The sequence below is a fragment of the Mustela nivalis genome, assembly GCF_964662115.1.
Source record: "Mustela nivalis genome assembly, chromosome: 5".
Taxonomy (NCBI): domain Eukaryota; kingdom Metazoa; phylum Chordata; class Mammalia; order Carnivora; family Mustelidae; genus Mustela; species Mustela nivalis.
In genome coordinates this window covers 40,450,218-40,477,998 of record NC_139024.1, presented here as the reverse complement: position 1 = coordinate 40,477,998, position 27,781 = coordinate 40,450,218, and the positions used below count along the sequence as shown (strand labels likewise).

General features: G+C 42.7%; 3 protein-coding genes across 15 annotated transcripts in view; 1 reads left to right on the top strand and 2 right to left on the bottom strand.

Moving 5' to 3' along the window:
* ANKRD6 (ankyrin repeat domain 6) overlaps window positions 1–9,106 on the top strand; it is a 189,917-nt gene extending 180,811 nt beyond the window's left edge. For all 12 annotated transcript variants that reach the window (XM_082730577.1, XM_082730575.1, XM_082730578.1 and 9 more), the window contains 3 exons: window positions 5,092–5,205; window positions 5,914–6,040; window positions 7,605–9,106. In XM_082730577.1, the coding sequence (XP_082586703.1) occupies window positions 5,092–5,205; window positions 5,914–6,040; window positions 7,605–8,176 (813 nt within the window). In that variant the 3' untranslated portion in view covers window positions 8,177–9,106. The remainder of the gene's footprint in view (window positions 1–5,091; window positions 5,206–5,913; window positions 6,041–7,604) is intronic.
* A 3,416-nt stretch (window positions 9,107–12,522) lies between these two features.
* On the bottom strand, window positions 12,523–16,138 carry LYRM2 (LYR motif containing 2). Its single transcript, XM_082730603.1, has 3 exons — window positions 16,034–16,138; window positions 15,123–15,263; window positions 12,523–14,686 (listed from the first exon to the last, which is right to left on the bottom strand). Exons 1-3 carry the CDS (start codon window positions 16,076–16,078, stop codon window positions 14,606–14,608), a joined length of 267 nt encoding a protein of 88 aa, XP_082586729.1. The 5' UTR covers window positions 16,079–16,138; the 3' UTR covers window positions 12,523–14,605.
* A 2,275-nt stretch (window positions 16,139–18,413) lies between these two features.
* The window catches only part of MDN1 (midasin AAA ATPase 1), a 167,406-nt gene continuing 158,038 nt past the window's right edge, over window positions 18,414–27,781 (bottom strand). For both annotated transcript variants that reach the window (XM_082730557.1, XM_082730558.1), the window contains exons 95-102: window positions 27,227–27,316; window positions 26,192–26,307; window positions 25,412–25,586; window positions 24,127–24,200; window positions 23,911–24,025; window positions 22,816–22,879; window positions 20,637–20,779; window positions 18,414–19,806 (exon numbers count right to left, since the gene is read on the bottom strand). In XM_082730557.1, the coding sequence (XP_082586683.1) occupies window positions 19,618–19,806; window positions 20,637–20,779; window positions 22,816–22,879; window positions 23,911–24,025; window positions 24,127–24,200; window positions 25,412–25,586; window positions 26,192–26,307; window positions 27,227–27,316 (966 nt within the window). In that variant the 3' untranslated portion in view covers window positions 18,414–19,617. The remainder of the gene's footprint in view (window positions 19,807–20,636; window positions 20,780–22,815; window positions 22,880–23,910; window positions 24,026–24,126; window positions 24,201–25,411; window positions 25,587–26,191; window positions 26,308–27,226; window positions 27,317–27,781) is intronic.

The following is a 27,781-nucleotide window of genomic DNA, read 5'->3' as shown; positions in this document are numbered from 1 at the left end:
TATTTTTTTAATCCATTCAGTCACCCCTTATCTTTTGACTGGATCATTTAGACCATTTACATTTAATTATTGACAGGTATGTACCTATTGCCATTTTACTGTTTTCTTGTTGTTTCATAGTTCTTCTCTGTTCCTCTCTTGCTCTTTTTCCTTGATTGGTGAATTTCTTTAATATTCTGCTTCTCTGGGCGCCTGGGTGGCTCAGTGGGTTAAGCCGCTGCCTTCGGCTCAGGTCATGATCTCAGGGTCCTGGGATCGAGACCCGCATCGGGCTCTCTGCTCAGCAGGGAGCCTGTTTCCTCCTCTCTCTCTCTCTCTGCCTGCCTCTCTGCCTACTTGTGATCTCTCTCTGTCAAATAAATAAATAAAATCTTAAAAAAAAAATATTCTGCTTCACTTTCTTGTGTGTGTGTGTGTGTGTGTGTGTATCCTAGGTTTGGGGTTTGTGTTTACCATGAGATTCCTATATAATATCCTAGGTATATAGAAGTCTATGTTAAATTGATGGTCACTTTGGGAGCCTGGGTGGCTCAGTCGGTTAAGCGACCAACTCTCTTGATTTTTGGCTCGGGTCATGATCTCAGAGTCTTGAGATCAAGTCCCACATTAGGCTCTGCGCCAGGCACGGAGCATAGTTGAGCTTCTCTCTCTCCCTCTCCTTCCGCCCCGCCTCTCCCCACTGCCACCCTCTGCTCATGTGCACATGCCTGCTCTCTTTCAAAAAAAAAAAAAAGTCACTTGTTTGAATACATTGGAAAAGAATTTCATTTTTACTGACCACCCCCCATGGGTTTTATATGTTATTTTGTTTATTTTTCTTTTGAGTTTCCCTAACTAACTTTAAAGATACACTTGCACTTCTTTTGTCCCTTAACCTTCATACTAGTTTTGTAAGTGATTGCTTTACTACTTTACTACTTTTACTTACCAATTTTTTGTCATAATTTTCTAATTATTGCCTTTTTACTACTTAAAAAAAATCTCTTTAGAAGGTCTTGTAAGATTGGGGCACCTGGTTAAGCGTCTGTCTTCAACTCCAGTCATGATCCCCCAGTCCTGGGATGGACTCCCTGCTCAGTGGGGAGTCTGCTTCACCCTCTCCCTCCGCCCTTCCCTTGGCTCCTGCTCCCATGTGCCTTTTTGCTCACTCGCTCTCTCAAATAAATGAAATCTTTAAAACATTTTCTTGTAAGGCTGTTTTAATGGTTACGAAGTCTTTTAACTTTTGTTTGGGAAAATCTTTATCTTTCTTTGGATTCTGAAGAATAAATATTCTGCTGGGCCGAATATTGTCAGTTGTAGGTTTTTTTGTTTCAGGACTGTGAATATATCCTGTCACTTCCTATGGCCTCAGAGTTTCTGAAAAATCCGCCGATAGCCTTATGGGCATTTCCTTGAATGTTACTACTTTTTTTTGCTGCTTTTGAAATTCTCTTTATTTTTATTCTTTGATATTTTAATTATGTGTCATGGTGTGTATCTCCTTTGGCTTACTTTTGTTTAGAACTCTCTGTGCTTCTTGAACCTGGAGTTTCCCTTCCCCAGCTCAGGGAAGTTTCTAGCTATCTCGAAATTCGTTTTTCTTCTTGTTCAGTCTGGGTGCTTTCCATTGCCTCATCTCCCAGATTCCAGATCTGTTCTTCTTCATCCCCTGGTCTGTTGGTTCCTTCTATTATATTTTTACTTCTAGTTACTATATTCTTCATCTCTGATTACTTCTTTTTATGTTTTCTGGCTCTTTATTGAAGTTCTGAGTTCATCCCCTTCTGTGCAACTGGTGAACGTCTTTAATGGTCTTTAAGACCATTACATTGAACCTTATCACTAGGATTAGTTACCTCTGTTTTGCTTAGTTCTTTTCCTTGCTTTTTTGTCTCGTTCTTTTGTTTGAAGCCTATTCCTCTGTCCCCTCATTTGCTTGACTTTCTGCTTTTGTTTCTATGAATGAGGCAGAACAGCTACTTCTCTTAAACTTGAAGGAATGCTCTTATGTGTGGTCATTCCCTATGTAGATAGAGTGTGTGTGCTTGGGGACTTCGGCTGGCTGGCAGAACTGTGGCTGGTGTGGGTGGGTGGGCGGTCCCCAGGATCTTTGCATTGGGGCTGTCTTAGTGGAATGCCATGAACTAATGTGAGTGCAGATTGGGGCAGTCCCGGGGCCCTCTGTGCCAGAGACCCTACGGCAGGTGAGCGGAAGCCAAAGCGGGTACGAGGTGATGTGTTCCAGGGTGCTCTTCACGGGATGCACCCTACCACATCATCTGTGTGTGCCTTTAAGCCTCTGGAGCCAAGGGGGACTCAGGCCGGAGGACTCAGGACACACTGTGTTTAGTGTGCCCTGGCAAGTCATTTGGAGGTGGAGTGTTCAAGGTACTTGGAGCCTGTGTCACCTTGGCTGGAGCTGTCGTGAGCACTGCACCATGCTGGCGGCTGCCGTGGTGGGACAGATCGGGCTGCTGAGGGTTAGGGCAGGGCTCATCGAGGTGGCAGGATGGCGTCGGTTCCCAGGCCCTGCTCCCTTCTGCGATATCAAGGTGGAGGAGGAACACAGACTCTGGTGCTTGCCAGCCCTTCTGACCCAGCGAGTTTTCCAGTGGCTGCCCTGACGTTTGGCAGGTTCTGGTTCTTTTGTATTCTCGCTGCCCTTTTAAATCCTGGCTTTTTTTCTGTGCAACAGGGCAGACAGATCTTCTCACCTTCCCTCAGTACTGTCTCCACTACAGTTCAGTGTTGGGGCAGGGGGTTCCCTCTGTTACCGTGTCTCTGTCTCCCTTGCTGTTCTCTGTATGGTCTATCTCCTGTGGTGCAGAAACTGCTCTGTCATCCCCCAGGTCTTCGGGAGGAATTGCTCTATAAATAGGTGTAGATTTGGTGTGTCTGTGGAGGAGACGACAGGGTCTTACTGCCTCACCATCTTGGGCCATTTTTAAGCTTATGTTTAAATTTGGTAATGTCCTAGTCGTGTTGGGTTTTGGTGTGCTAATTAATGGCAATGTACACTTCCGTGTATGGAGCGGAACATGTAATTTGGTTTTGTCTATTACATGTTTGTTTCCCACGTCCAGTATAGTTAATAGTGCTCTGTTTCAGGTGTGCAGTGTGGTGATTCAGTAATTCCATACATCATCCAGGGCTCGTCCCAGGAAGTTCATTCCTTAATCCCCATCACCACTTTCACCCAAACACCACACACCTCCCTAAGTTACACCTTAGGTTACCTTAATACTAGGTCTGCATTGGCTCAAGTTGTGGACTTACTACCAGCTTTTTTCACCTGATTTGATATCCTGAGCACTTTACCATGTCCTTTGCTTCATAATATTCCAGCATATTTTTTATTAGATTTTGAAATTGCTTATAGTTTTTCACTGTTATAAATAATGCTGTGATGAACATTTATGTGGGTAAATGTTTGCTTTTCAAGTTATTTGCTCAGATTTAGGATAATTGGGTCCAGAGTTAAGAATATGTTTGGGGTGCCTGGGCGGCTCAGTCATTAAGCGTCTGCCTTTGGCTCAGGTCATGATCCTGGGGTCCTAGGATTGAGCCCAACATCAGGCTCCTTGCTCGGTGGGAAGCCTGCTTATCCCTCTCCCACTCCTCTACTTGTGTTCCCTCTCTTGCTGTATCTCTGTCAAATAAATAAAATCTTTAAAAAAAAAAAAAAAGAATATGTTTAAGGCTCTTGACAAATATTAGTAATCTACTTAACAGAAAAGTTGTGTGAATTTATATCCAACAGGCCAGGTAAGTATATAAATTGAGTCTCCGTCTTGAACTTTTGCAATCAATAATATTACCATATTTGAAGCTTTTGCTGAACTAATTAAGAATATTGTTTAATTCTGGTTTCCTTGTTTGTTGGTGAGGTAGAGCATTTTAGGTTCATCTGCTATTTGTACTTCATGGAAATCCCCTTCAAGAAGTCCTCTCCTAGTGCCATAATATATTAGTTAAGATTGTCTTATAAATAAAACCCCCTTCAGCCAGCCTAAGCCTGGAGAGGAGTGTATTCGATAAATGCTGGATCTTCTCAAGGACCTCACTTTATTTCAAGGAGGGTGATAGACGGGGGTGTAGACTCTTTGTCCTAATTCCTGATCACAGGTAAAGGACTCTGCAGTGGCCTGAGTCCGTCGCTCACGCAGGCATCAGTCAGCCGTGCCCTGGGGCTAAGTTAGAGCAACTCGGTGACCGGGATAAGGAGGGAGGTGAGTCGGTCAATCTGAGGAGACCAGAGAGTGGCTCAAAGGAAGACAGGAGGGCTGAAGGAACCAAACGGAAGGTGCTCACCACATCTCCAGACCTGCTGCTCTTTTAGTTTTTTGAGCTTCCTGTGTGTCCCTGACAGGAGACGAGCCCAGCAGCGAGCCCCTGTGGGCTGGCCCCTGCCAAGTTTCCTCTCCCTGGTTCGGGCCTTGTCTGAGCAGCGGAAGTTTGGCTCCCCTGGGTGTTAGGGCCCTGCAGGGAAATGTCATGATGTTGGGGGGACCAGGACGGTACGACTGAAAGGGGACAATCATTTGTTCTCTGACGCAAGCCCTTTAAGCTCCTTCCCCATCCTTCTTCACACTTGCTTTGGTTCCTCTCAGGGAAAACATGGCGTTTGTTCATTGGACACTGGGTAAAAGCGCTGAGCGTTCAGCTTCTTTTGCCACCTCATAGGCAGCCACTGACGCTTCGGGTGGGGTGTTAAGAACTAATTGGAAGGGTATACAGCTGCAGACTATTTAGAAATAGTTTTTCTTTTCAATAATAGTCTTGGAAATAATGTTCTGAAACCTATAAAAATTCTATGTTCAAGGTCTGTTGACTTAAGTTTAAATTTACTGTGTGTTCAGTCTCTTCAGTCCCTTAGGACTTTAACAAATGAGAAAAAGAAGCCTTGACTATACAGAAACAGGCTCAGGGATGGTGAAAACCTGGAGTCTGATGGAGACTAGATGAAACTAGGGTAAAAGAGAAGTTGAGGTTTGCTTCTATTCTCTCTGGCTCCTGCTCGGTCCCCCAGAGCCCCGTCTCAGGAGTCAAGAGACCGGGACCCATCCTTAGATCTTCTCAGTCCTATGCTGTCTGCCCGTTGAATCCTAGATGCGTGTTTTGGACAAGCTGATGGTGGAGCGGCTCTCAGCCGAGAGAACCGAGTGCCTGAACCGCCTGCAGCAGCACTCCGACGCCGAGAAGCACGAGGGAGAGAAACGACAGGTGAAAACCAGGATCTGTCCTTAGCTGGGCATTTACCACTCCTCTCCACTGAGCTAAGACCATCACTGAAAACCCAGAGGCCTGGAGCCCATAAAAGCATTTGTAATGTGTAACATGTCCTCTTTACAATGTCCTTTTATTCATTTATATAATGAATAGAAAAGAACATGTAGTTCAGTCCTTTTGTTGCCAAATATTCTGGCAATAGGTGGAAACTAAACGGTTCACAGAATATGCTGGGGAAGCTGTGGTCTCTGCTTTGAATCACTTCTGTGTACCGTGCGTCTGCTGGGCATTGCTCTGTTGCTGAGTGAGGCTTGGTTCCTGCCCTTGGGGAGTTCGTTTCCCTAAGACGACATAAACCGAGTCCTTGTTGAGTGTGTGTGAGTTCATGCTCCTAAGCAGCCAGATACTCTTGATTAGGATTTGGGAAGCTTTGGGTGTTAAAGGTGTCTCTTGCCCTAAACCATTCAGATTATAAAAACTGTCAGGTTTGGTGCTGGGTGAAGCTTGGTCTGCAGAGGGCAGCAGAGAAGGCTGTGTGGCTTGTGGGCGGGGAGGGAGGTAATCCACAGCTTTTAGGCAGGTCAAGATGATGCACTGAACTATCATAACTGAGGAGTCCACTCTTGATACTTTCCTTCATAAACCACATGTGCAACTCACCTGATCATTTGTGTGGGTTTGTGTGTGTGTTTTTTTTCTTAGACATCACTGGTGGATGAATTAAAAACCTGGTGCATGCTAAAGATTCAGAATCTGGAGCTGAAGCTTTCTGGAGATTCTAGGGCCTCTAGGACCAAATCCACACCATCTACTTGCGAGTCCTCTACAGGTAACGCGTGTGCAGAGAGCGCCATTCCACCCAAAGGTGGTGAAACCCCCAGAGATTGTTTTTTGCTGTATCCAAAGGCAGCCCCTAGGATAGGGCTGTGGAAAACACCAGATTATAAATTCTATAGAGCTAAGGACATATATTGCTTATCGCTGTACATCCAGTTGCTATACAGTAGGAAAGTACTCCTATTTAAGTATTCAGACATATATGAATGAAGGAGTAAAAGAATTGTTGACTGGTGATGACAGTGTTTCAGGTACAGTGTTGATGGTGTCCGAGTAGGTCCCAAAGATGAAGAGTAAGAAATGAACATCTGTCTCCTCGGCAGGGCTCTTGCCCTGGCCCTTGGGCTACTTTCTTTCTTCTCCCTGACCAGCCTTTGACCTTTGTTCAACTATGTAAAGCCTCTGTGAGCAGTAGTTCCTATATTGAGGCTGCCCTAAGGTGCTAGACGGAGACATCTTTCAAGCAAGGTATCTTCTCGTTAGCCACAGTGCTTTTACTCAGTGATAATTTTGAGGACACTTAGAGCCTTTGTAATTAGGCCTCTGTGAGGAATTCAGATATGTCAAGCATATTAAGATAATAGACCATTTCTGGAACTGTGGTTTTTATCTTCTTTGTGCCCATAACATTGGGGGAAACCTGGGCAAATTTATCATGCCAGGTCTCTTTATGGAACTTGGCTGGAGCTCTGGGTATAGAGAATATGACCACCTCACCAGACTGGGGCTTGAGTCAAGGAGCTAATAATTGGGGGTGCAGAAAAGGCCCAGAAATTAGGGAATGGACAGATTCAGTCTCATCAGTACATACCCAGTTCTGTTTTTGTTTTTTGTTTTTTTTTTAAGATTTTATTTATTAATTTGACAGACAGAGATCACAAGTAGGCAGAGAAGCAGGCAGAGAGAGAGGGAGAAGCAGGCTCCCCGCTGAGCAGAGAGCCCGATGCGGGGCTCGATCCCAGGACCCTGGGATCATGACCTGAGCCAAAGGCAGAGGCTTTAACCCACTGAGCCACCCAGGCGCCCCTACCCAGTTCTGTTTTGGAGATCCTTGAACATCCTTAGCAATCACAAAATGATACCCAGAACCTTCTAAGCTTTCTAACTGGCTAAAGGAAAGGCCAGAACTTTTTTGTCTTAGATGCCACCGGTGTAGTTAAGCCCTACCAAGCCAAAATGATCATCAGGGGGAAGTGAAAGCCGGGAAGGCAGAGGAAAAACTGCACATGGGGGACGCCTGGGTGGCTCAGTTGGTTAAGCAGCTGCCTTCGGCTCAGGTCATGATCCCAGCGTCCTGGGATCGAGTCCCACATCGGGCTCCTTGCTCCACAGGGAGCCTGCTTCTCCCTCTGCCTCTGCCTTCCACTCTGTCTGCCTGTGCTCACTTTCGCTTGCGCTCTCTCTCTGACAAATAAATAAAATCTTAAAAAAAAAAACTGCACATGGTGGTGGGCCATTGGGAAGGCTGACAGTTTACAGGATTATCAGGACTCTGAAATGCCAACCCAGAGCTATGGGACTGTGTGAATGTGGTTTTGTTTTCCTTCCAAAACTAGGTGTGGATCAGTCAGTGGTCACTGCAGGTCCAGTAGCAGCTTCTGACAGTTCTCCTCAGGTGGTGAGGCCCAAGGAAAAGGCCTTCAACTCCACCGCTACCCACCGACTACAGCAGGAGCTGTCTTCCTCAGACTGTACAGGCTCTCGACTGCGGAATGTCAAGGTCCAGACAGCCTTGCTACCCTTGAAAGAGGCAGCCAGATATGATCAGCAGGCTGGGCCCTGTGTTGACAGAGGCACCCAAACCAAGAAGTCTGGGAGAAGTGGGCAGACAAGGCATCGGACCCAGCACCCAGCACCCAGCAACCCCTGTGGGCTGCCGCCACCAGCAGCAGGCAGCGAGCAGACCGCCCCTCACATTCGAGATACCTCCCAAGCTCTGGAGATCACCCAGTATTTTTTTGAGGCCGTTTCTACCCAGATGGAAAAGTGGTATGAAAGGAAGATTGAGGAAGCACGAAGCCAAGCCAGTCAGAAGGCCCAGCAAGACAAGGCCACCCTGAAGGAACATATTAAAAGTTTAGAAGAAGAACTTGCTAAACTAAGGACAAAGGTGCAGAAGGAAAATTAGGACCTGGAGAGCAGCACAAGAAGGGATTCCTGGCTTTGCAGCTCTAGAAGAGCTACGGCCGACATATCCGTTATCGTGCACATGACGGACTTGCCTTTCAAAAACAGTTGAATTTCTGAAATGTGCCAGACCCGTGCTTCCCGTGCTCTGAAGTTATGACGACTTGAGCAGTGAGACTGAAACCAGGGGACACTTGCTTAGCTGTAGGTTTCATTACAAATTCATAACCTCAGACCAGGGTCATCAATCTGAGGTTCAAAAGCTCAGATTAGGTGAGCCACGCTAAGCAACTATATGATGCGTCGAGCCTAAACCCTAAAATTCAAGATGTATGAAATAATATAAGTCAAAAGGAAGAAGAAAAGCAAATCCCTTGTGAACGCCAGTGGCCGTTCATGTGGTGCACACTGGCTGGGCCCAGAAAAGAGAATCTTTCTGTAAGAACTGTGGCTGAGATGCACACATCCCCTCTCAAATTCCTACTTCTCAAAATGCTGACCTTTTAACTAGATGAAAACTTATCAAATAGATTGGGAGGAGAAAAAGATTTTCATGATGTCACTTGATCCAGTATATCTTAAAAGATTTTGCAGAGTTGGTGTGTACTTAAAATAATGAGGAATTGGCTAATAGCACTGGGAACGTTTGTTAATAAACTCAAATGAGAAACATTCAAATCAATGGTCATTGTTTCTGTATTTTCAGCCAAAATACTGTAACATTATGATTGATTAATCCTACTGATTTTAAAGATTAATGGAAAAACATTCATCAAAAAACTATCTGAAACTTCTATCCTTAATCACACCCGATTATCCAAGAGTACCTTTCTAAATTTGAGCTTATCGGTCTACATTTTATAAAGAAGTAAGGCTATTTCTTTTGAAAGTATTTCACTTCTAATTGTGTCCTGTCATTAAAGACCCTCAAGTTTCCCAGTGCTTTGCAGTGATTCTTTCAAGGTAAAATAATTCAGTAACTTGAGCTAGACCCCACTTGTTTCCCAGCTTTGTGGAGCCCCGAGGATTTTGCTCTGCTCTACGGAATATACAAAGTTGTAGAAGTGGCTTAGGTAGGTTGAATTTTGGATTTCTCTTCTATATTTCTTGTCCCTTGGTATGTGGGATTATATTTCTCTCTTTCAGATTCCATGTATGCACAGAAATCCCCATCCTAACAGCACAGGAACTGAGTACTATTGTCCCTAACTTTGAGTAAAATGCTGCTCATTGAGCCAAAGAGAAAATGTTTTCCTGATATGGGCACACCCAGGAAAACACAGTATGTTTACAGTTCCTTTGTTTCTGCCTAATCAGGCTTGCAGTTGTTTTTGTTTTTTAATAGTGACAATCTATGGACAGAGATCTTCCTAACAAATCTAGATCTAGGTGTAGGTCACCATTATACAACCCGAACAGGGAGTCAATGTCCTCTCCAGCTGATGTTCATGTCTGTGAGCTTGTCCTGTTCCTCAGCTACCATCAAGGCTGTGTGGTTCTCCTGTAGGGACTCCTGTTGCACCGCTCCGTGGAGAGCCGCCTTCTTCTCCTCATTCCCCTCTGCGCTCCTGAGGCAGAACCAGAGTGGGATGGTACCTTCACTTTCTCGGGTCCCCCAGTCAGGCGTCATGGACAGCTTTAAAATCCTTCCTCAGTTGACGTCAGTTTCTTGAGAACTGCCCGATACTCAGATGAAATCCTGAGATAATAAATTGTAGTCTAAGCAGTTCTTTTTACTCATTAAATACATCCTATTACCCCAAGAAGTATGCTTGTTGAGAAATGCTGAAAACAAATGAAATTTTATCTCAACCATAGAGTGCTTTGGAAGAAGTATTTTGCTTGTGTAACCTCCACCCATCAGAAGCAGGTGGTTTATCACTGTGAACTGGGTATTTTTGTCCAGTTCACAGGGAACTGACTAGGGAGGAATGAGGAGTCAAAGGCACCTGGTCTGGCAGATGACACGGCTCTTTGTCTAACAGAAGGGAAACCCAGTAGAGGCAAGGAAACCGAACACCCATCAGTCAGCCTCCCAACCCAAAATGGTGGCAGCATCTCTAGACCAATGGCTTATTTTCAAAAACTGGGTCTTTGTTCTTTAGTATTGTCAAAATTTCAACTTTGGGTCTGATAGGGGTCTTACTTTTCCCTTCTGCTATCTGCTACAATGAGTGAATGCCACCCTAGTACTCTTCCAAAGAAGCAAAGCCATTAACTGAGAGTCTGTCATGTGGGTTGTGTTTGAAACAGAGATTGGAACTTTCAATAGCTACGGGGAAAAATGATGTAGAACACAGAAAAGTAGTATAATACTGCAGTGGGGTTTTTGTTAGAAAACTACTGCACTGAGTAAACTAAAATCTGTGGTTAGGTTGAATATAAGTCCAATCTTACTTCTGACTTTAGGAGCCCAAAATAAATTGTCTTCATGCTTAAATCTTTTTTTTTTTTTTTCCAGTCAAGCACTGATACTTGAGAGATATGTTGTCTTCTGTTTAATATTTTTATTACCTTGAATTTGTCTCCTCTAAGCATTAAACATGGTTCTCAACACTATAGATATTAAAATTCTTATTTAAAAAATGAAAGTGTGAATATATAGTGGATATTTTTGATTGTGTGGTGGACCAAATTTATGATTCCCAGAAAGAGTGCCTTCATGCAGACACACTTTGCCTTGTTTTGAGAGAAGGGTAATTTCTGGTAAATACATCTGGTTTAAAGTAGAAATCAGGTGTACTGCATGAAAAATAAATATTGGAAATAACATAAATACTTCTCAGTGCAAGCTTTAAGGTTTTGTTTAAATTGCTGACCTTTAGAAAATACTGAACCAAGAGAACAAAACCTCACTTAAAACTGTATGCAGGCAAAATAACATTTTCTAACAAATTATTCGTAAAAGCTAAATACATTTCTTCCTGTGATAGAAAAGCCAAATCGATTAAGATTTAGAAGACAAAACCAGTGACCTTTTAGAATACTTATAAAAAAAAATTTTCAAATTGTTTTCTGTTGATTTTAAAGGGAAATATTCTTCTCTAATGTTGCCAAAATATGGTAAGTATGAATATATTAAATCCATGAGACACACAGTCGGGAAACAACACAGAAATTTTCCTAATGCAACCCAGAATAGATAAAAAGCAATTTCCTCTTCCTTGTAAACAAAAATAGCAATTTAATCCTGACAGAATTGCTCAAATGCCTGCCTGAAGGAAGGAAATAGGCTGTGGTGATTTCGAGTTTGGCACAAAGTGACAGTTTGTTTTTGATTCTGCTTGGACAGAATTACTCTACATAATCCCAGTTTTTTTCCACAGTAGATGTAAGCTGCTTCCCTCTGTTGTTTGACTAGCATTTTTCTTCTGTACAAGAGCATTTAGGTAAGTGTGGGTCTCAGCCTCTCCTGAGTGTCTGCTTGTGTGACTCCCATAATATAAACACCAGAGAATATGCTGCTTTTCTCAAATAGGAGAACGGCCTCTGTAGGCCCACCCATAGCAAGGCCTATGCTGAGTTTAGAAACTTCCAACCTGATGGTACACTTCAAAGGAGGTAATGACGCAGGGATACTCAGGATGCTAAATGATAGCCCTAGCTACTTATTACCCTTATGCTCGAAAGCTTTGATATTTAAAAAATCTTAATATAGGGGCACCTGGATAGCTCAGTGGGTTAAGCCTCTACCTTCGGCCCAGGTCATGATCCCAGGGTCCTGGGATTGAGCCCCGCATGGGGCTCTCTGCTCAGCGGGGAGCCTGCTTCCCCCTCTCTGCCTCCCTCTCTGCCTACTTGTGAGCTCTGTCAAATAAATAAATAAAATCTTTACATAAACTGAACAAGTACCTTAAATTTCAGGAACAAAACTTCCAACAATCAGATAAGAGTATAGTTGTGGGGTTTTGTTTTAGAGGGTGGGTAGGGAATGAGGGAGGGAGACTCTTAAACAGGCTCCAGGCCCAACACAGGGCCTGAGGCAGGGCTCAATCTCATGATGCTGAGATCATGACCTGAGCCAAAACTGAGATGCTTAACCGACTCAGCCACCCAGGTGCTCCCGTGCAAGTACAGTTCACAGGGAAAACCCAGAAGGGTAATTTGTTGTCTAAGCCAGAACACTGACAAAGATGCTAAATAGAATGTGTTCTACCAGGAGTTAGAACCTGGCCATCTTAATGAGCATGGTTTCATAGGGGAGGAGAAACTGTTGTTTAGCCTAAGATTTATTTAGTGCTCAAACGCTGTCCATTATTAAAGGTTATAATAATCTTAGCCTCTGGAAAATGAAAATTCAATTTTGTAGTGTTTCACCCAATTTAAAAAAACAAAACAAATCCCAAGTTCTGTTTTCTTGGCATCTGTTAATTGCATCTTACAAACTTAAACCACAAATGCTCTTACATCTTTGACATATACCACTGCTAGGAAGAATGTCACCAAGTCACTGACTTCTACACCTCATGAAAAGGTGATTTGTAGTGTCAAGATTTTAGACTTACTAGAAATTGCTTATACTTGATCAGGTATATCATGCTGCAAGAAGGAAAGTGCTTTCTGTTCACAGACTGTTCACAAAGGCTTCTGCCCATCAGATGGCTTGGCAATAGCTTGACTGATGCAAGGCTATGTACAAATCTGATAATTAGCTCATGCATTTTGAATTAGATAACCTGGCTGAAGAACATTCAGAATTATTTTATCTTGTGGGCTGAGCCTGTGGGCTGGGTGGGTGGAGCCTGGCAATGCAGGCAGGTCATGGATGAACACCTCCTTCTGCCTCTCTCTCCCTCTGGTGTGCAGTCCAGTACTAGGTAACCATTTATCATTGTGCAGAATTTCTCCTATATTTTTCAGGTGCTGGTCAGATTCTGGGATTACCTTTTTAGATCTGTTCTGTAAAAGAACAGAGGACATCGGTCTGTAGGGACTGCCAATCCCGCCTCTTCCATAAACTCTCACTTTCACTAAATTAACTGTTGCACATTATTTGGTCAGAGTATCCTCAGGTCAACTTCTCATCTCCAATGTATTCTGCAAACTTTCTTTTCCTGTCACTGGAGAATAACCTAATGCACCAAGGATCTTCCCTTACAGTCTCACTTCTATGCAGATGCTGAGGTAATTGCCATTAGTTTCATCCCGATGTTGTTGCCTCTTCTTTTTGGTAAGTGCCTCAATGTGTTCATTAAAGCTTCTGTCTCTCTTCTTTTCCAACAAAGATATATATTCCCAGTGATGATGTTTTCAGAGAATCCTTGGATGACCGGATCATGACCCATCTGAGGAACCTACCTCAACAACCCTCAGTAATGCAGGAGAATTTTTTCAAGAAAGGTCCAGGGCACCTCCTGAGGTCAGTATACTTCCATATATCTCATACAGTATGTTTCTTAAAATATTGACTTACACAGTATTCTATGTCAATTCTACATCAGCCAAAAAATCCATAAAACCTTTACTGAAGTATAACTCATATATCATACATGCAAAATATACGATTCAATGGACTTTAGTATAATCAGAGCTATGCAACCAGGAGCCCCACTGTAACTTTAGAATGTTTTCATCACTCAGAAAAGAAACCCCATATCCATTAGCAATTACTTGCCATGCTATCCACACAGCTTAGGGCAACCAACTATTTCTTCCTATTTTAGATACTTCATATAAATGGAATCGTACAACATGTGATCACTTGTGACTGGTCTCAGGTTCATCCATGTGTAGCAGACATGTTATCAGTACTTCATTCCTTTTTATTGCTAAATAATATTCTACAGACATCGTATTTAATCATTTCTTAGTTGATGGGCCTCTGGATTGCTTCTACTTCTTGGCTATTATGAATAATGCTGCCATGAATATTCCCGTACAAGTTTTTTATAGAAAGGTTTTCAGTTCTCTTGGTTAAAAACCTAGGAAGAAACTGCTGACTTGTGTGGTAACTTAATCTTTGAAGCAACTGACAGTCTGTTTTCCAGAGTGGCTGTGCCATTTGATCTTCCCACAGCACGTATGAGGGGTCCAATTTCCCTACATCTTTATCAATATTTGCTACTAACTGTTTTAGTTATAGTTATTCCAGTGGAGGTGGTTACTGTTTCAGTGTGGTTTTTAATTTGCATTTCCCAGAGGGTTAATGATGTTGAGGATTTTAAGTGCTGACCACTTGAATTGCTACTTGAATTGCTGACATATCCAAAAACATTTGCAAAAACATGTTCAAGGGTATGTTTTTCAATGTTAAGGCGATTGATTGTTCTGATGTGCTTTTGTTTGCTCTGACATGCCGTGCTCTGTATTCTGATATTTTCCCAGGTACTGAACAGTTTGACTTGCTTTTAGGTTACCCATCATTGAGTCTAGTCAGCTCAACGATACACATGTAAACTCTGAAATTCAGTCTTTCAGAATAATGCTACAGTTAAGATTTTGCCAAAGCAAGGGTTTTTTCTAACTCTTTGAGCTGCATATTGCCTTGAGTAATCATCATCCGTATTGTGTCCTGTAGAAGAAAGTGAAAGCTGGTCACTATTTTACTTGGTTACACTTGGTACAGCTCTATCATTTCATTTGTTAGGGACCAACACAGAGAACTGGAGCCACTGTGTATTAGGAAAACCCCAAACTGCACAGTGCTTGGCATGCTTTCATAAACCCCAGTCATCATACTTCCCAAACCATCATGCTGTCTTATCTACAATCTTTTCACGTGTGTGTATGTATATCTGATTTAACAGAAAAGTCAGGTGATGATACTGTAAAGATCATAAAATTTCAAATATCATTTGAGTGGAAAACTGGTAACATTAAAAGGAATGATGAAGATGTAGATACATCTCCATGATCCTTATATTCCAAAATGTCTATTAAACTTAAAAAAAAAAATTCAACTAACACAAAACGGTCAGGGCTTGTCCTCACCATGATCTTGTTCTCACCTCTTCAGTGGCACTTTTATTTCTTTTGAATTCTTCCCTTGCCCAGTCCTTCAGGTATTTGCGGTCAGAGTCATTTGGAACTTCCCGAATTGCTTGCAAAATCCTTCTGTAGAGAAGGAGAACTTGTTGCCTTCTCATGAACTGTAGAGGGGAGGAGGAGACATGCCAATGACAACCGCAAACTCTACAGCCCAGAGGGCTGTACTTTGGGGAAAAAAAGAGATGACTTCTCTTTGGTCCTCAGTTTTGAAAAGGACAAGGAAAAACTTCCCTTTTAAGAAAAAGGCCGAGGGCGCCTGGGTGGCTCAGTGGGTTAAGCCGCTGCCTTCGGCTCAGGTCATGATCTCAGGGTCCTGGGATCGAGTCCCGCATCGGGCTCTCTGCTCAGCAGGGAGTCTGCTTCCTCCTCTCTCTCTCTCTGTCTGCCTCTCTGCCTACTTGTGATCTCTGTCTGTCAAATAAATAAATAAAATCTTAAAAAAAAAAAAAAAAAAAGAAAAAGGCCGAGAGTGTATTTGGGCTTTTTGCTTACTTTTGTCAAGCCTCAGAACCCTTAACATCAAGAGATGACCACTGAGCAGAGAAGAGACTACCCGTTACTAGAGGCTGTAACGACAGTAAAGCATTTTTTTTTTTTTTTAAACCAACGCAGTTAAAATTCTTTGGCGATCTCACTCTTTACCATAGCTCAGACTTCACCGTGGCCGAGGCATCCAAGTTCCAAGATCTCCACAGCCCGCCCTCCTCACGAACCCAGCCAGGGCCAGAGGGCAGCCCCCTCCTCCCCACCCCCACAGCGGGCTTCCGCACCAGGAAGTCCCGCCCCCGCGACCCACTCCGCAAAGTGGGGTGGATAATGGAGATCAGATCAAGGAAAGCTGCCCTACAAGGCTGACAAAAACGGGCGCTACCTGCTTTAACGTTAGTGTCGCCGGGGGTAAGCGGGAAGTAGCCATTTCCTCCAGGTAGCACCGGTCTCCGTAGAACTCCAGTGCGCAGGAGCGGAAGTGGGCGCGTAACCAGGGGCGGGGCTAGCCTGGTTTCCCCGGAGACCGGCGGCTGGTTACAGTTGGCCGCAGAATCACACTTAGTCTGTTTGAACTGAAGCTATAAAGCTTTGGGCAGTTTTGTCCTAGAATACACTTTCTGGGGGTTGCGAGGGGGATAGCAGTTCTTGCGTCACAAAGTTGTGATAATAGGAAGGGTAAGGCAACTGGCCCAGTTCCTGGCACTGGTTGTTAGTGAGGGGTGAAACTGTGTATTCCCATTGAACTTTTTACATGTGCATAGTTCGAAATAAAATTTTTAATGTTTAATGTTTGTGTCCTGTTCTTTTGTCTTTTTTTCCTTGCTTTCATCCTGGTCATTTGTTTGCAACCATTTCCCTCATGGTGGCATCTTCGTGGTTGCCATTAGTTATGTTCTTAACATAACTTAACATTTGTTGGTTATTTTACCAACAAAAGCGGGTTTACTTGGGAATAGAGAATTGCAGTTGGGGACATGCAAGCTATGGAAAAACTACAGGCCAGTCTGATAAAGGAGAGGAACTTATTTTACAGAAATGGCAGTTGAGAAGCGGTTGTTTTGAAAAGTCCACTGGGAAAAAGCAAGATGATTTTTCATGGAGTTGCAAGGGTAGCTGATTTCTTGCACACTGCACCTCTCATCTTTTTCCCTCTTGGGGCCTGTAATTGTTTCTTAACTGTTGACCTGCTGGGACCTATAACTGGCAAGTCTGTGTCATTCATCACTCTTCCTGGAAGGGACACTGAGTGGTTGGTCCAGCTTTCCTTTCTAGTCTCCCAACTCTACTTCAATGAAGTTTCCCTTTATTAATTTTCTCATTAATTCTGAGGTTTTAAATAGCTGCTCCATTGTAGTTATAACAATTTTGTATCACTAATAATGAGGAACTGAATGTCCCCACAACTTAAGCTTTTATTTCCTCATAATTGTTTTATCCTCCCAACACACACATGCCCTTAATTTATGTAAGTACGTAGGGTTGGTGAATCTTTGCTATAGTTTGTCAAGTAGAATTTTCTGAATTGCAGCCAAAAATGTTCATTTGGTTACCCATTTACTGAGCATTTACTTGATTGCCCACTTGCTGGAATCCTTTGGTGTTCCTTCTTCCTAGTTGTGTTGTTTCAGCAACCTTACCCTCTCCTGGCCTCCTTCCTCATCTGCAAAGTGAAATGCAATCTACCTCACAGTTGCATTGGGCATAATGCACTGAGAACAGGACCTGCCACATACACTCCCAATGCCTACCTTTCTTGAACATTACCAGGTACTGTATGGGTGATGCTAACTATGCCTACTTTTTGAAGTTTTGTCTAGTTGGCAATAACAATTCTTATAAAAATACATGAAATAGCCCTTGCCACCCACTTTGTGAATTCTCATGACTGGTCCAGTTACGGTAATCAAGGTTTGTATTCTAATTTTGTATGGCTTGTTTGCCTGTTCTTTAAGAAATGTTTTTATATTAGCTTTACAAAGTTTCTATATAAGTAATGTATTTTTCTTTTGAGGCTTTCAATTTCAGTTTCTCCCTTAAAGAGCTTTGCAATCCTACATTATTGTCTTCATTGTTAACTTTTAAAATATTTACTCCACCTAGTTTGCTTTATGGCTTGATGTGGATGTCTAACTTTTTTCCAATTGCTACACTAATTTTGACACCATTTATTAAAATCTTTCTTCTTGGGCTTTGCCCATTAAGGTAGTTTTTTTAGGGTCTGAACAAATTGTTCGGGGTTATGTCATGTAACCCTAGAATATTTTATTATTTGGCAGGACCAACACCCAGTAGTTTCTTGAGAATCTTTTGTATCCTTTCCCTCCCCTTTCCCATCACAGCACAAGCTGAAAAGAATACTCTTGGGTACCTGCTGGGAAGCTCCAGCTTACCTACCACAAGGTAGATGTGGTAGACCACATCCTGGTCAGAATGGTGGTATCTTTCCCTACCTGACCCATCACAGAGGGCTACGGCCAATGAAATGTGAGTCGAACAAACATGTCATCTGGAGCAACATCTTCGCAAGCCAGTGTGTTTTTCACCAACTTACCTTTTCCTCTGCCACGAGGCCAGCACGTGGCAGCTCAGCCACTGTGGACATGAGACACAAATGAGAGACCCTTGTGGCAGTAAGCCATGGACCTTGTGCGGGCCAGGGCAGCCCAGTGTAAGCCAGGGACAGCCGACTGATGGAGCAGGCAAGATCGTCCCCTAGCGTATCTTTTACACACCTGTATGTTCCCATTCAGAAGGGTCACAAGTTATATCAACAGTGGTATATATTTAATAATCTTCAGAATATAAGCTGCATAGCTTTTTAGAATAAAAAATGATATAACCTCAGGTACATGCTTTAGGACACTTGGTTAAACAACAAGCAATTTGTCTTTGATGACCACCTCAAAGTGTGGTAAACTTCACAGTGTAACTTGAAAACAAATGTGGAGATAAGACAATTATATCAGGGCATGTTGTCTACAAAAGAACATTCCAACAACTTAAATAGAACACAGCACATAATTTCAAGTATTCAAGCAGTGCTTTCTGACCAAGTAAAAACCGTCTAAAAACCATTGATGTATTATGACTGGGGGAAAAGAAATGTAGCTGCTTAGTTTTTCTAAATACAGCATTTCTTTTCCAGAATGGGGCTGGCTCAGTCCAGTTTAAAAGCAGTGGAGGAATGATTCTTCCCCTTAATTGCTACAGAAAAAATAAAATAAAGAAATAAATACAATAACAGGGACTGTGGCACAGAGAGAATGAGATACCTAAGGGACAATCAGCTTTCCATCATTGCATAGTCTCCCGAAGCAGCAAACGTGAAGGACAACAGAAAAGCCACTTCATTTTTATACCATCCAGTAAGAACACATATACCCCAACGTTCCTACCCTCAAAGGGAAGGCAGTTCCTGTCACATGAAACGCAGTGAGAAAACACACACCCTCAGGACTCTAGAAAGGGGCCGCTCAGTGTTTTTTGGCAGCACATCAATACACACTGTGGGCTTGAAGGTGGAACCTTACAGCAGGGTCAAAAGGGCAGCTGCCTTTAGTCCTTTGTCCAAAGGACTGGAATCGTCCCATTCTCCTAGCAGCTTCTCCTGGTAGGTGTTCAGGGGTCCTGTGAGGAGCAAAAGTAGCTGGGCCCAGGCCTCCTCTTAGGCTGGGCCTTCCAAGACCAGACACAACCACTGAAGTTCCTTCACTGTGACAGCTGGAGCCCAGGCAATGCAGATGGCCCAGGCTCTCTCTAGCTCAGAAAGCACAGTGTAAAACAAAATGTAGATTGTACTCAAACTTTGTCATTATTAGGTGAATTTTTATAAATCAGACAGATTTAAGATAAAAAGCGTATTTTAGAGCTGCGAGTTCAGAAGCACTTGTCCAAAAGAGGGAGCACCTGGCCAAAGGCGCCGCAGTCTGACCATGGTTTAGTCTCATTTGAGACTGTGTTCCTTCTCTATGGGTGGTCGGAGGCTGCCACCAACTCAAACCACTGCCTCAGAGCATCGCTGAGCGTCTCAGGGAGCGCATTCACATCACGAAGAATGATATAGAAGGGGAATGGGAACTCTTCCATGTAGGATCGGATTTCGGGCATCTCTCCGGGTCCTTTAAATATTGGCACTTTAATGTCTAAGATAGAATCCTGTCAACAGAAAACATTTTGAAATTAATAAAACGGTATCCTTAACTAGTTCTTCCCTGATCTCTTTCACTAACGATCTTTAGGTCTCCTATATCAAGTCTGCTAAAGCTTTTATTGCCTAGCTTTTTATTTTTATTTTTTACTTTTTTAAAAAAAATTATGTTTGATTATTAAGAAACAACTTTTAGAACTATTGAGGAGGCAGATCCCTTTCTGCGCACCTTTTCCAGGAGACATAACACTGAAAGGGAGGGTAAAGGGCAGAAAAGAAAATCCCATTTTCCTATAAGGGTATTATCTCATTTACTATTTGGAGTGATTCACGGTAAGTCTTCCCACTTGTTATCCTGGCCCTAATGTGGCTTGCAGAGACAGTGCTGTCCCTGGAACAGAACTGCCCTGTGATCATCTTTCACTGAGCTCCGCTGCATCCTGCTCTGAGAAGGGCACTGCTGGGATCCAAGGATCAGGAATGGGCCGGTCTACAGTTTCAAGTGGGCAAGAACGTTATCAAGGCTGCAAGGCTGCCTGCAAGGACACTCTGCGGAGGGCAAAGATGACACAAGAGTAGGAGTTGGCATAGTAAGTGGTTAGGAGGGTGGTCTCTGGAATCTGTCTGAATTCTGGTTTTCCTACTCGTTACCTATAGTCTGTGTTTCTGGCCTTCACTGGAAGTGGGAATAATGACCCCCGCCCTCACTGGGTTATTCACAAAAAACTAATATCATATGACAGAACATCAGTAGGAGCTATGACAGATTTCAGATAGAACAGGTTGAAGGGAATCCCCACTTTGTCCCCAGATAAAGCAACTTTTAGTGGTCACTCACCCGGGAACTGGGATTGTCCAGTACAACAAAAATGACAAAGATGTTAGCATTCCGGGCGGCCTGGACTGCCGCTAGGACTCTGTCCTTGCCTTCAAGGAAAAGGCCACGTCCATCAGAGACCACCAGGAGGAGCTGTGCAATTTCTAGAGTAGAACATAGCAGGAAAGGAAAAAGGGAACAAAACAAAAATCGCACTTTTAACAACTCAAACAGACTTGAAGACATGCTAGTGTAGGCTTTCTCTGTACTATTAACCAAACAGATGTCTGAAACTGATGAATCCTGGACATAGGCAAAAGGGACATTACTTCAGATGCCCCAGTCAGACATAAGGCTGCAAAAGACCTATGCAGCTTCAGCCAATAAAACAATGTCTCTGTCACATTATGTCAATTTCATTGTATAGCAACATAGGAGAATTAAAACATATTTATGTTTATAAAGTAGGGGTGCCTGAGAGGCTCAGTCGATGAGGCATCCAACTCTTCAGCTAAGATTATCATCTGGGGTTCGTGAGACTGAGCCCCATGTTTGGCTCTGTGCTTGATGTGGAGCCTGCTTAAGACACTCTCTCCCTCTGCCTCTTGCAACACCTCAAAAGTACTGAGTAGGCCAGTAGATGAAAGTGCCCAAATCAGGAACCTGGAAATGGTCTTTCAAATTTCTTGTAACTAATTTGTATATTTTTCTCTTCTTGACCCATTTAAATGAAAACTTAAATGAAGGGGGCCATTAAAATAAATCACGAATAAAAGCACTTAAAAAAATTTTGACTCTTTGGGGAGCCTGGGTGACTCAGTCAATTAAGCATCTGCCTTCGGCTCAAGTCATGACCCTGGAGTCCTGTGATCAAGCCCCGAATCAGGCTCCCTACTCAGAATGAAGTCTGCTTCCCCGCCCCTCCCTCTGCTCCTTCCCCTGCTTGTGTTCTCTCTCAAATAAATAAAATCTTAAAAAAAAAAAAAAGTTTTCACTCTTAAAAAAAAAAAAGAAAGAAAGAAAAAGCTGTTTCCAATGAAAGACAATAATGCTTAAAAAAAAAAGAAAGAAAAAGCTGTTTCCAATGAAAGACAATAATGCTTGAGAGCAGGCAGTCTTTCTCTGTCAAGGACGTTCAGAAGGTGTCGAGAGGTGTTAGAGACTTGCTTTACACGAGAAGGTTCTCCATGATATAATCACGACTGAGAGATTTCAGAACAAGCTGAAGAAGAATTGGGGTATTCCAAGCCCTAAGACAATCACTGCTGGATTAGCTGGTTTCTGCATTATGTCCTCCTCTGCTTCTGTCAGTAAAATATTACAGAATGTTCTTTATACTAAATTCCATACGCCTTGCTCCACCTTCACAACTCTGAACTCTACTAAGTATATATATATACCAGTTCACAACGAAGAACAGTTAACCCTTGAACACCACAGGTCTGTACTGTGAGGGTAGGCCCACTTACATGCAGGTATCTTACGGTAGGTACTACATATATATTTTCTCTTCCCTATTATTTCCTTAACATTTTTCTCTAGCTTACTTTATCGTAAGAATACAGTATTAGGGCGCCTGGGTGGCTCAGTCGGCTAAGCACCTGCCTTTAGCTCAGGTCATGATTTCCCAGTCCTGGGATCAAGCCCCGCACTGGGCTTCCTGCTCAGCAGAGAGTCTGCTTCTCTCTCTCCCTCTGCTCCTCCCTACTCTTCGCTCACTCTCTCTCAAATGGATAAATAAAATCTTTACAAAAACTACAGTATAAAATACATATAATATGCACAATTGCTAATTAACTTTGTATGTTATCAATAAAGGCTTCTGGTCAACAGTAGGCTCTTAGTAGCTAAGTTTTTGAGGGGTCAAAAGTTATATATGGGTTTTCCACTGTGCAGGGGGTTGGTGCTCCTAACTGGTGCCTCCCACATTGTTCAAGGGTCAACTATAATTAATTCATATCTATTCCTCCATTGGTTATAAGCCTCTTGGGTAGGGGGTTCAATAAAAATTTCTGGATGGATAAATGGTTGAGTACAAAATTACATGAATGTCTCACACCTCTCCAGCTCCTGCTTACCTTCTCCTCGAGAGCATACACTCTAAGAGATGGTCATGGGTACAGGGCGAGGGAGCAAGCAGCTTGTGAATACACGCAAAAGAAAGGCACTGTGTTGGTAAAGACAAAGAACCGCAGCTCACCTGGACTGGCGTTCTGTGAGGGCTGCTGAGCAGCTGCAAACATGCTGGCTACGGCCTCGAGAAACTAAAGCAGAACCAGAGATGGGCTGTTATTAAACCACTGAAACTCTCTTCCCATTGTCACCGAGACTGAAATTCCTCCTAACTCTTAAGTTATGATCAAGTAACCTTTCAGATCTAGAGGCAATGACAAGGCCCCTTCCAGCCACCTGTACTAGGAACAGACGATCCTTGCACTGCTGGCATCTATCCTTGGGTCCCAGAGCTCTCAGCACAGACCTGCATCTCTGGCATACACACCACTAGTGTTCTATAACACACCCCTGAGGAAAAGATACTTCCCCTGAGGGGTAAAGATAAGTCATCACTACTGAAACAGCTGTCTCCTTTCAGAAGAAAATAACTAATGTCTAGTGCAACATAAAGAAAGTAGGCTAAATCAGGGCAGACATGGAGAGGACAGAATTATCATCCTATGCTGTGTTTTGAACTGAGTAAGTCATTGGCTATTTTTTATATCTTTTTTTCTTTAGGCTAAATTAAATAGGAGAGAGAAACTGGCCCAATTAAGGGCATGGGAAGATGGTTTATTTTTGCCAAAGTTCTAAACCTCTCAAAAACTAGGGAGCCAAAAAAATTAGTGACACAATGTCAATCTTCGAGTAACTGAGAAAAAGAAGTCACACCTGTTTGCTAATAGGTTGCCAAGGAAGTTTCTATTCCAGTGGTGCTTAGGCTGACGTTTAGAACTGTTCTCCACTGGAGATTTTACCTGTTCTAAAATCATACTGGGGAGGAGAGAGTGCTAAAAATTATGTCTCTAAGGCACCTGGGTGGCTCAGTCAGTCAGTTAAGCATATGTCTTCAGCTTAAGTCATGATCTCCAGGTCCTCCGATCGAGTCCCGAATTAGGCTCTCTGCTCAGCGGGAAATCTGCTTCTCCCTCTCCCTCTCCCCATTCCCCCAACTTGTGCTATCATTCTCACAGAAATGAATAAAACCTTAAAAAAATTTTTTTTAACTAAAAAATAAAAATTACGTCTCTTCCCACACTTAAGAATGCCTGTGCAGAGGACACTGATGTCGTCAGCATACCTGAGCAATCTTGGTTTTCTTTTGTTGGAATTTGCAGAGTCGCAGAATCTGGGACCCTGAAGAATCACTGAACTGTTCATGGAATGGATGTAACAGCTTTACAGACTCTCCAAAACTACAGAGAGAAAAGCCAAATACAATGGGAATTATCTTTTGGAATGACCAACATACCAAAAGGAGGTTGATTTTCCCACTGGGATTAGAAGGCACACTTACCTGCACACGGCAATCTGACCCACTTCCAGGAGGGTTAGAGCGTTTCCAATCACAGCCAAAGATTCAAATGCCAGCTATGAAAGAGAGAGTTAAGCTTAGGTTGACAGAATCAGAATATCTTCTAGTGCCTCTCAACCTTTTTTATCCCAAGAGTCCCACAGAAAATAGTATTTTTGTCTGGCCCACAGGGAACATCAACATGGCTATTCACGATCAACCCAGAGGCCACTGTTAAGTTAAGGCCAAGTGGCCACAGACTGGGGCTAATAGCACAAATCCTAAACCCAGAATCCATTACGCTAATAGTGAAGGTCTGCTCTAGACATCATCTAATAAATGTGGTCCTAAGAGGTTAGGTCCATAAAATTTTTAGCAATTTCCCCAGGATGGGGGCACTACATAAGAAGTAATCTCTATTGGTAAAAGATTTTAAAAACCAATGTACTTTAACCCATACATAAATGACAGCAGAGTTTTAGAATTTAAATTTCATTAAAAAGATAATGATACTTGTAGCAACTAACACTTAGTCAAACATATCAAGTGCTAAGTACATACTTCATTTAATTTTCACAACTCTGTATGAGGTTCTGTTACAATTCTCCTTTTTCATAAGATGAAACTGACACATAAGAAGGAAATAAACTAATCAAATGTCATGAGGTAAAAAGTGAGGAACTTGGACCTGACCTGGGTTCACAGGTCACACTCTTTCTCTACAGAGCGTAGGTTGCTAGAGATGTAGGTTGCTCACTGGTTCACACTAGGTAATAGCATCACTGCAAAAAACACCCCTTTTCAGTGGCCATACGGTGGTAGCCTAAGTAATTCCATTCAGGGTCTTAAATCTTATGAATACTAACAGAGCACTAACTCCAGATAATTTCAGACTTAAAGAGATGTACGTTGAACTCTTTAAAAATGATATTCAGATATTATGTTGTGCAAGGTCATAAAAAATAGTTTAATAGTACACTGCATTTTGTGGAAAATAAACATGGTCAGAATTATTCTTCTGGAGCTAGACAGGAACACAGCAAGGCTAAAAAACAACACAACTTAAGAGGCCTCCAACAGTAAGGGACCAAATTATTTGAGACATTCTGAAACCGCCCTTTTGACTTCTTTTAAAAATTTTAGGTCTTCTCAAGCACGGTACCAAATTCTCAGATAGGTAATTGGTATTTTCAAAGTGCTTTCGGCCAGACATATTTAAAACTTCTGGGTGGCCAGGGAGCATGGCTTGCTGTCAATTACTCATTAAACCAGCTCTGGGGTTCCTTACCTGTTTGGTATGGTTGTCTACCATGCTAGAAGAGTCATCAATGGCCAAACAAATCTGATACTGGCGTTTACTGGGTTTGGTCCTTCGAAGCCAAATCTTGTCTTTCCGAAACTGACTAGCGATGTATGGAATGACCTTCCGCATGTTCAGCCGCTTCCCGGTTCGATAGTCTCCTCTATTAAATTTACCCAAATGGGACCAAGATTGGTTAGCAGCTGCTCATCCTCTGATAACTTTTTTTAAAAAAATACAATTACACTGTAATACTTTACAACCAATAATACCAAATAACCATAACCTGGCACACGCAAGTGTTCCTTGTCCATTAAGAGCTGAGGGCAGCCAGGAAAACTGGGTATGTAGGTAATAGTAATTAGGTTCTTTCAGGAAAGCTAAGACACATTTTAAAAATTAGAAAAATATGTTTGTACTTATTAAGTCTTGGACTCTTTTCTGTTCAGAAACTGAGTTTGGAAAAATCTTTGAAAAGATCCAGGTGAGTGACACATGCAGCGAGCCCATATAGCCACCCAAAGGCTCAGCCAATTTTCCCATCAGATGTTAATGGATCAAAGGAACTGCATTCAAACCGAACTTCAAAGACACTTCAGTGTTTAGCGATAATATGAAACAGGGTACACAATGACATACCAGTGCCTGGCCAGCACAAACAGCCATCGTAAGCCAGCACTTTAAGTGACTAGGGGTTGAGCTCAATAGAAAGGTTGACACTGCCATCTTTTCAGGGCACTGTGAGTGAGGCCAGGGTTGAAGACTTACTTGAGCTTGGCTGCCTGGGTCGGCTCTAATATGAGACGAAGCTGCTCACACAACTGTTGCGAAAGCGGCGCAGTTAAGGCCGAGTAACTCTGCCACATCTCAGCGGCAGCCTTCTCCTGTGACAACAACGAGTAAGTTATCCAGAGAACATCGGAGCCAGCCAAAGTCATGAGGGCAAGACGAGGCTTGAGGCAGAGTGGCAGAAAATGACCTGCATGAACCTCATCAACTAGAAGCTAACTTGAGAGCTGCTCTTAGCAAGCTGCCAGTTAGTTCACGTCCTTAAAAACGTCCCCTCTTCCACCGAAACCACAACCCTTGGTTCCAAATGAGAAAGGATGAAAAAGGCAGAAAATAATGGAATTTATAGCCATCTCAACAGTTTACTCTCACCATCTACAAAGGCACTTCGTGTGAGTGGGGCACTGTGGACGGGTAATGATGGTGGCAGCAGATCCAGCCTCGGAACTGTGGCTCTCAGGGTTATGTTTCAAAAGCAAGAGTGATGAGTGCAAATCTCTCAACAGTGTGCTTCTACCCTAGACACAACGCTCCAACTATGGCAGAGCCCACATACAGGTCTGCAGTAGGAATGATGACAGCAGGGACTAGCATGTATATAGACAGTAAATTGAGGATGCAAAGTCCTTAATGAAGTTCTAATTAAAAATGAAGCTTCTGGTTAATCTGTGCTGGCATATTAGGTCAGCCAGCAATAGTTCAGGTGGCCTACTCTGAGGAAGACCTATTTTGTGCCATTTTTCAATCACTGTCCTATCTGTTCTATCCATTATAGAGTGAGCAACAGAACTCAAGGAAATAAATACATCAGCTTTTCTGTTTTAATTAAGCTACATGCTGAGTGGGAAAGTAGGCAGAAAGCAGTGGATGGATGTAGGCTCCATACACTCAGTCCCTTGTACAAAGGTAACTGGTGCTAAGAACCTGTTAAGCTTGCTATATCTTTAAACAAAACAAATAAACAAAACAAACAGAAATAAACAAGATTATCTTGTGAAAAAACCAGTGACTTACTTCTTCTGGGTTTTCAGATTCTTGCGGCTGCCACATTTCCAGCTGTCTCTCCAGCTCCTGTCTTAGCTCACTGATGTCTTTTAAAAAGGGCTAAGGAGAAAAAGCCACAGATAAGAGGCAGACTAGGTTGAAATCACCAACTCATTACCACTGGCTGCCTTCTTCTGAGCAGTATGAATTACGAATACATACCCCTGAGACACAAAGCTTAAGCAATTTAATGGCACAATCAGAAGATGCCAGACAACTGCTTCCCATTTTGTAGACATAAGATAAAGGAAATTTACTATTTAGAAGAAATACATCCAGCAAGATCAAAATAAAAAACCCACAAAGGTATTAATATCAAAATGTTCTTTGATTAATCCAGACTCTATTAAGTCAAACGATTAGGGAAAGCGCCATTAAGTCTGTTCTTCTTAAAATATAGGCATTAAGCCAAAGATCCTTGCTCCTTCCATCAGCATAAACTGTGAACTGTCCCTACAGGCTTCTCACACAAGGATGCTGGACATGAGAAGAGTAAATCTGAGAGCCTGAGGCTGGAGGACAAGA

What these genes read in the sequence shown, in the direction of transcription:
- LYRM2 (XM_082730603.1), bottom strand. Translation starts at nt 16,078, where the DNA reads ATGGCTACTTCCCGCTTACCCCCGGCGACACTAACGTTAAAGCAG. An exon ending in CGACACTAACGTTAAAGCAG is followed by an intron (nt 15,264 to 16,033) that starts GTAGCGCCCGTT and finishes TCCCCTCTACAG; the next exon opens with TTCATGAGAAGGCAACAAGT. An exon ending in ATAAAAGTGCCACTGAAGAG is followed by an intron (nt 14,687 to 15,122) that starts GTGAGAACAAGA and finishes TTTCTTCTACAG; the next exon opens with GACACAATACGGATGATGAT.